Genomic DNA, 10,863 nt, shown 5'->3' with positions numbered 1-10,863 from the left:
GATTTCTTGGCCTCTTAGTTTTTCACAAGGAATTGTTTAAATATCTTAGCCCATTTAACTTCCATTACTTTGACTGAATGTCATTGCAAGGTCAGTCTTTTGAACAAACTTCCTTTATCCTAGCATGCTACAATCCCAATATCAGTACCATAGGCCTTTTGGTTATTAGGAACAAGCAGCTATATTTTAGGTGACACAAGTGTAACAAATAGCACATTAACAGTTACATATCTGAGCTATGAGTTATGCCCATGTTTTGGGGAAGAAGTGTTTTCCCTGGCTGGTTAACTGAGAGCAAACTCCACAAAGAATCTCCATCACCTGTGAATATTGTTTAAAAAAACAGGCAAACCACAATTACACGGATGCAGGACACCATTGCATGTCTTAGATTTGTTTCTTTATTTTAAAGCCAGTAACTCATAGAAATTGTGGAACTTTCAGATTTGTTTTAAAAATGTTCTTTCCACAAAAATAAATTGTATGCTACAGTAAAACATGTTTATAACAAATACACTTACAACAAATTCTTGGTTATATAGTAATTTTCATTTCCAACCATATCAAGGTCCCTATAAATTATTTTTTACTAATGTGAAAAGCAAACTATACATATACATTTACATGTAACTATGTGTTTTTGATGGTCACCAAAGGTTTGTTATAACTGTGTTTTACTGTATATTGCAAATAACTGTGTATTTACTAAGCTTTTCAGTTAATGAATTGGGTGACAAACTTATAGATTAAAGTCTATTTCACATCATTTTAAAATATTAACTGTTTATGACCAACTACAAGTTCACAAGGTCATAAACAAGAACAGCTGCCTACCTGAGCGTAATGGACAATCTACACTGTCCCGACGGAGAGCATTTAAATCTCTAATTAGGTACTAAATTTATTTTCTTTGGTATGGTGAAGCAGAACTGACCTTCCCGCATTTCTAACCTACAAGAATCTATATATTAACGTATTGCTGAATATGTGACCTCCATGCCAGTTGCTGATTTGAACAACTTAATTTCACACCTTTATAAGGAATTGCTGTATATCTACATCACTGAATTTTAAATGTCTGTTTTCTTCCTGTACCATAGCTGTTTAGAGGTATTATTCAGTACTAACATTCACCTGCAGTCTGTAGGATCATCTAATTGGCGAATTCCTGTGCGTATTGACGACCACATCTCCTAAATCCATTGTTTTACATCTGAGGTATACTTTACTCCCTCCAGTAACACGACCTACATATCCTCTACACTCCACTTGTATGCCTGATTAGCCACTGCTTTCCTGTCCGACATTTTTGCGAAGAGTTGTGCTTCGAATCCATTAGATCTATTGACCCCGTCCCAACGATAACCTGGCTGTATACCATACCTGTTTGGTGGACCTGCTGGGCCTCGGTACTTCGGTAACTCTGAAACACATAGAAAATAGCCAATTGGTTAAAACAAAAATTAGAAAATAATACATGTACAGAATACAAATACATTGAAATAAGGATTTCAAACACTTCATAATGAAATAAGGATTTCAAACACTTCATAATTTAACCACATTTTTGTATACCTTTAGTCTTAGCATCTCCTTTCTGTTTTTTCTTTTTTATAAATGCCAACATTGGATCTCCCTCTCGATCTTGTTCCCGCAGCATGCTGTCAAGATCTGTGTCGTCACGGTAACGTGCAAGTGGTTTATTAGCTTCATGTAAGTGGTCCATCATCATAGATTCTTTCACTTCCTTCTGTTTTAAACTTTAACAAAGAAATCAGTTTTTATTGTCTTTATTTATAATGTTGTCATTACCCTAACTGAAATGTATTGTGGTTTTACACAGTGCAGGTAATTAATGTAAGCACTTGTTGCTTATTGCAGGGTTATCTGCTCTTGCAAATAAGTTTTGATAGTGATGTCGTGTAAGCAAGTACATTTTTTAGAGAAAAAAAAATATGTTATTTTATAACTATAACAATGAATGTGTAATGCCACTATTTGTCAGGAAAGACTAATCACTTTTAAAAATTTCAATTTCGCACAAGCAATTTACGTTGATTGTAAATTCAACCATGATAAAGACTAATACATCCTAATTTATACAATAAAATATTCTAAAAAACTAACATTTGAGAGAATATTATTTGTTTTATTTAAGCCTTACCCCTGGCCCCAGTCCTGATACTTGGCATCTTTAACTGCTTTCAGGGCTCTTTCTTCTGCAGTTTCTTCCTCTTCCTGAGCTAAATTCCTTCGTCGTCCACTTTTCTTGTCCCGAAACACTGTGGCTGCATCCTTACCTAATTGCTCTGTTCCTATCTGTGATATATGATAAATATATTCATATGTGATAAATTTATTTATCCTGCAACTGTCCCACATACTGACCGTTAACTACTGCCGGATAAACTTGTGCTTTATTCATCAATACGAAATGCTTTATCCGTCAATACGATCACGTGAATTTGTTCCATATCTGACAGAACTTTTTCAAACTTGACCCAGAACTTAAACCTTCCTGTGAATGATACGTCATTCAGTCCCGCTAAAACATGACGTAACATTCACCGGAATGATGTCAATTTCATGCTATCAAAAATCTTGTATGGCGGTGTCGTCTTTTTCTTGGCTCATGGCAAAGGTATGTATTGTAAAGTAATTCTTTAATGGGTATTTTTTGTTTTTTTTTTAGTATTTTCATTTTATTTCAGTGATATATCACACTGAATAATATTACGGATACTGTTTGTGAATGAGCTTATTTATTTTACACGGCAGTAAAAAGGAGTACACTCTCATTCGCTTTACTGAATGAATCTTTACATCCGCATCACGGAAGCGTCTCGCTTCGAGCGAAACCAAGTAAATAACTGTCAATTTGCTTTCGTTTTGAATGCCAAAATGGTTGCAGGATAAACAGAATACATGGTTAGTATCTTACAATACAAGGTTTATTTTGGTGCTCGACAAGGAAAGACTGGATGACTCGGCAAAGCCTCGTCATCTCGGCTTTCCTGAGTCTCGCACCAAAATAAACCTTGTATTGTAAGATACTAACCATGTACATTTGTATTCTCTATATATATCATAATCAGAGAATTCTTTCTGTTTAAATCTGAAACCTCAAAAATGTTTATTAGAATCATACGAAAAAAGTCCAATAAATCTGCATCAAAATCTAAATACTTATTACAACGCTGACTATACAATGATTAATATTGATGTCTAAAACAAAACCACATCAGTTTCTACTTTGAATATATCAATAAAATGTCTTCTCCACTCAATGATCTTTGAGTTTGATATGTAAGTACAGTTGTGTCACCCATGTACATGTATTCATCCCTGTAGGTGATGAAAATTGTCTTCCTTCAAGAACATTTACTTGTTTTCTTTAATTGGTTTCCAACATACTGTCTTACATTCTTGTTAACTAAATAAAATGACTCTGGCTAATTTAAGTACATTTGTTGTTGATGATATTGACAAGATTATAATAGGTTAGCAAAGCTTTTAATTACAAGAGATCCCAGAGGGATCTTGGCGTCCACCAAAGAATGATCTACGTCTGACAATGGAAAGATGGATCTTTTCTCTGCTTTACAAACTTTTACTACTACATATGAAATTTGAGAAAGATCCTTTCCTTACTTTCTGAGATATAATGCAGTAACAAACTTCAACTATCAAAATCCAAGATGGCTACCTGTTGCCCATCTTGTTAGCCGATTGGTCCCAAAATGCATTATGCACAACGAAGATTCTCAGGGAACCAACATATGAAATATGAGACAGATCTTTTCTGTACTTTCTGAGTAATAACAGTAACAACCTTTAAGTATCAAAATCCAAATTGGCACCTAGTCGGCCACCTTGTTGATCAATCAGTCTCAAAATACAATATGCACAACTAAAGTCCTAGGGGAACCTACATAAGAAATTCGAGACAGATCTCTTTAGTACTTTTTGAGAAATAGCGGAAACAAAACTTTAACTATCAAACTCCAAGATGGCCGACGGTCAGCCATCTTGATTACTGATCAGTGTCAAAAAGAATATGCACAACTAAAGTCCTAGGGGAACCTACATAAGAAATTTGGGACAGAACTCTTTAGTACTTTTTGAGAAATAGCGGAAACAAACTTTAACTATCATACTCCAAGATGGCTGGCGGTCGGCCATCTTGATAACTGATCAGTACCAAAATGCAATATGCACAACAAGGGTCCTAGGGGAACCTAGATATGAAATTTGAGACAGATTCCTTCGGCACTTTCTGAGAAATTGCAGTAACAAACTTTAACTATAACAAGGCACCAAGGGAACCATCCATGTAAAGTTTGAACAAAATCCCTTCAGTAGTTCTCAAGAAATATCGATAACAAAATTCAACAGACAAAATCCAAGATGGCTGCCTGGCGCCCATCTTTTTTATCGATCAGCCTCAAATTCTGTATGGCCAAGAAGGGACCAAGGGAACCATCCATGTGAAGTTTGAACAAAATCCCTTTAGTAGTTCTCAAGAAATAGTGATAACAGACTTCAACTGCCAAAATCCTAGATGGCTGCCTGGTGGCCATCTTGTTTTTCGGATCAGCCACAAAATCTGTATGGCACAACAAGGGACCAAGGGAACCATCCATGTGAAGTTTGAACAAAATCCCTTCAGTAGTTCTCAAGAAATATTGATAACAAAATTCAACAGCCAAAATCCAAGATGGCTGCCTGGCGCCCATCTTTTTTATCGATCAGCCTCAAATTCTGTATGGCCAAGAAGGGACTAAGGGAACCATTCATGTGAAGTTTGAACAAAATCCCATCAGGAATTCTCAAGAAATAGCGATAACAAACTTCAGCTGCCAAAATCCAAGATGGCTGCCTGGCGGCCATCTTGTTTTTTCCGATCAGCCTCAAAATCTATATGGCACAAATATGGACCAAGAGGACCCTTCATGTGAAGTTTGAACAAAATTCCTTCAGTAGTTCTTAAGAAATAGTGATAATAGACTTCAACTGCCAAAATCCTAGATGGCTGCCTGGTGGCCATCTTGTTTTTTGGATCAGCCACAAAATCTGTATGGCACAACAATGGACCAAGGGAACCATCCATATGAAGTTTGAACAAAATCCCTTCAGTAGTTCTAAAGAAATATCGATAACAAACTTCAACAGCCAAAATCCAAGATGACTGCCTGGTGGCCATCTTGTTCTTCGAATCAGCCACAAAATCTGTATGGCACACGAGGGACCAAGGGAACCATCAATGTGAAGTTTGAACAAAATCCCTTCAGTAGTTCTCAAGAAATAGCAATAACAAACTTCAGCTGCCAAAATCAAAGATCTTGTTTTTCCGATCAGCCTCAAAATCTGTATGGCACAAATATGGACCAAGAGGACTCTTCATGTGAAGTTTGAACAAAATTCCTTCAGTAGTTCTTTAGAAATAGTGATAACAGACTTCAACTGCCATAATATAAGATGGCTGCATGGCGCCCATCTTTTTTATCGATCAGCCTCAAATTCTGTATGGCCAAGAAGGGACCAAGGGAACCATCCATGTGAAGTTTGAACAAAATCCCTTTAGTAGTTCTCAAGAAATATCTATAACAAACTTCAGCTGCCAAAATCCAAGATGGCTGCCTGGTGGCCATCTTGTTTTTCCGATCAGCCTCAAAATCTATATGGCACAAATATGGACCAAGAGGACCCTTCATGTGAAGTTTGAACAAAACTCCTTCAGTAGTTCTTAAGAAATAGTGATAACAGACTTCAACTGCCAAAATCCTAGATGGCTGCCTGGTGGCCATCTTGTTTTTCGGATCAGCCACAAAATCTGTATGGCACAACAAGGGACCAAGGGAACCATCCATGTGAAGTTTGAACAAAATCCCTTCAGTAGTTCTCAAGAAATATTGATAACAAAATTCAACAGCCAAAATCCAAGATGGCTGCCTGGCGCCCATCTTTTCTATCGATCAGCCTCAAATTCTGTATGGCCAAGAAGGGACTAAGGGAACCATTCATGTGAAGTTTGAACAAAATCCCATCAGGAATTCTCAAGAAATAGCGATAACAAACTTCAGCTGCCAAAATCCAAGATGGCTGCCTGGCGGCCATCTTGTTTTTCCGATCAGCCTCAAAATCTATATGGCACAAATATGGACCAAGAGGACCCTTCATGTGAAGTTTGAACAAAATTCCTTCAGTAGTTCTTAAGAAATAGTGATAATAGACTTCAACTGCCAAAATCCTAGATGGCTGCCTGGTGGCCATCTTGTTTTTTGGATCAGCCACAAAATCTGTATGGCACAACAATGGACCAAGGGAACCATCCATATGAAGTTTGAACAAAATCCCTTCAGTAGTTCTAAAGAAATATCGATAACAAACTTCAACAGCCAAAATCCAAGATGACTGCCTGGTGGCCATCTTGTTCTTCGAATCAGCCACAAAATCTGTATGGCACACGAGGGACCAAGGGAACCATCAATGTGAAGTTTGAACAAAATCCCTTCAGTAGTTCTCAAGAAATAGCAATAACAAACTTCAGCTGCCAAAATCAAAGATCTTGTTTTTCCGATCAGCCTCAAAATCTGTATGGCACAAATATGGACCAAGAGGACTCTTCATGTGAAGTTTGAACAAAATTCCTTCAGTAGTTCTTTAGAAATAGTGATAACAGACTTCAACTGCCATAATATAAGATGGCTGCCTGGCGGCCATCTTGTTTTTCCGATCAGCCTCAAAATCTATATGGCACAATTAGGGACCAATGGATTCCCCCATGTGAAGTTTGAACAAAAACCCTTCAATAGTTTTCAAGAAATAGCAATAACAAACTTCAACAGCCAAAATCTGAGATGGCTGCTAGGCAGCCATCTTGTTTTTCCGTTCAGCCTCAAAATCTCTATGGCACAACTAGGGATCAAGTGTACCCTCCATGTGAAATTTGAACAAAATCCCTTTAGTAGTTCTCAAGAAATATCGATAACAAACTTCAACTGCCAATATCAAAGATGACTGCCTGGTGGCCATCTTGTTTTTCTGGTCAGCCACAAAATCTGTATGGCACAACTATGGACCAAGGGGACCCTCCATGTGAAGTTTGAACAAAATACCTGCAGTAGTTTTTAAGAAATAGTGATATCAAGCATTGTTTGCAGACGGACGAAGGACTGATGACGAACGACTGACTACAGACCACGGACACCGGGCGATTTGAATAGCTCACCATCTGATGATGGTGGGCTAAAAATACCAAATATAACAGCAATATTAAATATATTTTTTCACCTTTTTGAAAGCAGCTGCCTCTTTTGCTTTTATTTTCACAGCCTCTTTTTTCATATCTGCAGCACTTGATAAACCAGCCATCTTTCCTGATAATGTTTTCTTCATTTTCTCATCAGTTTTGTTTTTATCGGAGTTGGAGTTATCTCCTCTGTGTGAACTTTTTCTTCTAGGTGGTGATTGGTCAGAATCAGAGTCATTTCTCCTTTTTCTTCTAGGTGGTGATTGGTCAGAATCAGAGTCATTTCTCTTTTTTCTCCTAGGTGGTGATTGGTCAGAATCAGAGTCATTTCTCCTTTTTCTCCTAGGTGGTGATTGGTCAGAATCAGAGTCATTTCTCCCTCTTCTCCTAGGTGGTGATTGGTCAGAATCAGAGTCATTTCTCCCTCTTCTCCTAGGTGGTGATTGGTCAGAATCAGAGTCATTTCTCCCTCTTCTCCTTGGTGGTGATTGGTCAGAATCAGAGTCATTTCTCCTTTTTCTCCTAGGTGGTGATTGGTCAGAATCAGAATCATTTCTCCCTCTTCTCCTTGGTGGTGATTGGTCAGAATCGAAATCATTTCTGTTTTTACTCCTAGGTAGTGATTGGTCAGAATCTGAGTCATGTCTATTTCGTCTCTGTTGTAACTTTTCAGAATTTATTTCTGCAAATATATGAAATATATATGTAAAGTATTTATACATGAATTCTATATTTCAAGATGCTACACTGCTGACGAATGGTAAAGAAAGAAGGATTTTGAAATCACACCCTCCATTGTACAAAATAGTACTTCTCCAGACAGGAACAAACGATGTCAGTGATCTATTCTGGTGTAAAGGTCATTCCGATTGTGTTGCTGTAATGATGCACTATCTGATGGAGGAGTCAGAAGTCCTGTGATATAACATGTTTACAATCATTCAGATATATTCTTAAAGTATGAGTTATATGTAGTATTTATTATTTTAATAAACAGTTTAACATAATTATATGTCAAAGGAGGATGGACCTTCATGAAAATTCCAGTTACCCAAGTATTCTGATCAGTTGGAATATATATATGGTCAAGGTCAACTATATGTACATTGATTGAAATTCTTTAAATTATAATTAGTTATGATTTACCTGCAAGATTGAACTATTTTAGGGTAACTTTCAATAATAAATTTTGTTATTAAAAATTGAATTAAATGAAATCAGAACTGATTACCATTTTCTGATTTGTTCATTAGTCTCCATTTTCCTTCAGATTCCCTATAAGATTCTAGCTGTTTTACATGTTCTGGACGCTCATCTACTACCTCAGCAATAGTCGGGTCATCGTCGCCAACATCCTCATCTAACGTGTTTTCTAGGTTTCCTGGCAAAGTTGTCGTAAAGTCAACATCATCATCTACAATGCGTGATCTGGAGGAGATACAAAATTGTAATAAAATTTGGTTTTTTACCTTCAACACCCTGGGCATCCTTGATACTCCATGGGTTACTATCACTGTCATAATATCCAACCCTGGACTATCTCATAGTAAAACTGAAGGCTGTTCAGGAGAAAAACTGATCAATCAAAGGCATACATTGAAGATTACCAAGAGAGTGATACCTATGCAAATTTCAAGGCACAGAGTCAACCAAAATATACTATTATTTGATTCCTTATCATCGGACTTCATTTTGCTGACTGTGCCATGATATTTCAAAAGTGTCTGACTTCGTGTTTTCTAACATTGTTGAAGTAATATCATATTACCCCCATTACATGCCACATGAGAGGTCATTGTAATCCCTATTGGAATTCCTCATCCGACGAGAAACTTCTACCAAACATACGAATATAAAAGAGTCTCGAAGAGGAATTCGTACAGGGATTAAGGTCACTGGTCAGCTTATTTATATCTGACGTTATCTGACTGACTGTTAGGTAAAGCCACACGACTTAATGTTACATAAGTGTCTCGTCGTTTTATACCTCTAATAACAGTACTAAAATTGTTGGAACTCAGAGTAGAGTAACACTCGTAAGTATACAGGTTTTAGCAAATTATTATACAGCTAATTAATAAAGTTTGTTTTCATACGTTCCACCTATCAAATACCAACTTGTAGTGACTATAGAACTGTAGAAAGTTCTCTTTTACCCGCTTACTATTCCAATAATATTACACGTCGGTATTGAGAAACTTCTGTTAGTCGCGACATAATGATCAAAAGGGTCTCGTCTTGCTATACATCTAGAACATTGTTGGAGTACCCGCTTACCATCAGCGAATGGAACTTGTTACCAACTGAGCTCATCACCACTGATAGGGATATAACCTATGTGACCCAGGTCATAGTATTTACCTGGACATGTATGGATACTGTATACCTGTGTACAGGTGCTAGTGTTATGTAATGTACATGTCCTTGTTTACGTGAACTCATGTCCAGTGTATGTGTACATGTGTTGTGGAATGTCGACGAACTGGTTTCACGTGACACCGACCTGAACTCTGTTAACAACTGCCTTGCATGCTTTTTTACATATCTACGTCACTTCCCTAGCTTTCCTCCTCTCCTCTCCCCATATCTCTGGCACTTCATCGCTGGACTCCTGCGCGAGCAGAGCCCAGCAGATCTGTCCATATTATACAGAAGGTAGCGATACCGAAGTATAGATATATTTATATCCATAGGATTCGCCGTTCAGGAAGCCTGGTAAGTTGACTAGCATGTAATACGAGTGTAGGGTCGTGTGAATCTTTTGCGTTAGTATTCCGGTGAGTTCGATTGTTTGAATGTTTGTATTGTCTTTTGTAGGTTTTTCTTGTCACCATTAAACTACTTCGAACAGATCCTATTCTTTGTCATGATTCCACACCCCGATGACACCTAGATATCTTTAAATCTAGGTTGTCCACGTCGTTGGCTTAAAATCATATATTTTATACTGTTTTCGTCATGTATATCTTTAACCATGCGTACTCCTGACATGTCAATGTAATCCGTATGATGATTGTGGACGTAAATGGCAGAAGATCACGTTTCAGAAATTTGGCCTGTTATCAAGAATATAGTACAGTTGATTGATCAAAATAAACATATTTACCTAGGTGTAATGACCGCTAACTTTGTTTTCTTCTTTTTCCTCTTTTTCTTCTCGTCAGACGCATCGGAGAGGTAACGTTTCAAATAATCTGCTTTGCTCAAGCTTACTGCCGCTCCAACTCCTGCCATTTTGAAAAATTCTGATCGTAGAAAAGCTTGAATTGTTTTTCTTAGTCTTTTAGGCGCTTGTGCGACTGGGACAGGGAACCCAATATTATGATAAATCGTTATAGAATCCTACTTCATCAATGTTGTGATAACAAATATCCCACATTTAATTTTCAAAACGTGTACCAAAATTATCCCAGTGTATGCTGACTTTATAACAAATCCTGCTGCTGGATTCAGTAATATATATAAGGGTTACCTCCCTTCTATCGGGTCATCTGGGTCGTTTTGGTTGGTTAAAGCAGAAACATGTTTCTGGTTAAAGTCCTGACGGACCTGCAGTTTTTGATACAGGCCTGTGAGGGCTTTGTCAAGGCTCGTCAGAAAACAATATTAGG

At 37.4% G+C, this 10,863-nt stretch overlaps 1 protein-coding gene across 1 annotated transcript; it reads right to left on the bottom strand.

The window, feature by feature from the left end:
* Positions 1-357: 357 nt before the first annotated feature.
* On the bottom strand, positions 358-10,641 carry LOC138317857 (BUD13 homolog). Its single transcript, XM_069259807.1, has 6 exons — positions 10,359-10,641; positions 8,484-8,680; positions 7,294-7,934; positions 2,165-2,319; positions 1,576-1,760; positions 358-1,423 (listed from the first exon to the last, which is right to left on the bottom strand). The coding sequence occupies exons 1-6, from the start codon at positions 10,484-10,486 to the stop codon at positions 1,248-1,250; spliced, it is 1,482 nt and encodes a 493-aa protein (XP_069115908.1). The 5' UTR covers positions 10,487-10,641; the 3' UTR covers positions 358-1,247.
* Between the last annotated feature and the right edge of the window lie 222 nt (positions 10,642-10,863).

Source organism: Argopecten irradians, chromosome 3 (genome assembly GCF_041381155.1).
Source record: "Argopecten irradians isolate NY chromosome 3, Ai_NY, whole genome shotgun sequence".
Lineage (NCBI taxonomy): Eukaryota > Metazoa > Mollusca > Bivalvia > Pectinida > Pectinidae > Argopecten > Argopecten irradians.
Note: the sequence above shows the minus strand (reverse complement) of the source record. Positions and strands in the feature narration are given on the sequence as shown.

What these genes read in the sequence shown, in the direction of transcription:
- LOC138317857 (XM_069259807.1), bottom strand. Translation starts at nt 10,486, where the DNA reads ATGGCAGGAGTTGGAGCGGCAGTAAGCTTGAGCAAAGCAGATTATTTG. An exon ending in AATGAACAAATCAGAAAATG is followed by an intron (nt 7,935 to 8,483) that starts GTAATCAGTTCT and finishes ATATATTTGCAG; the next exon opens with AAATAAATTCTGAAAAGTTA. An exon ending in AGGAGATGCTAAGACTAAAG is followed by an intron (nt 1,424 to 1,575) that starts GTATACAAAAAT and finishes TATGTGTTTCAG; the next exon opens with AGTTACCGAAGTACCGAGGC.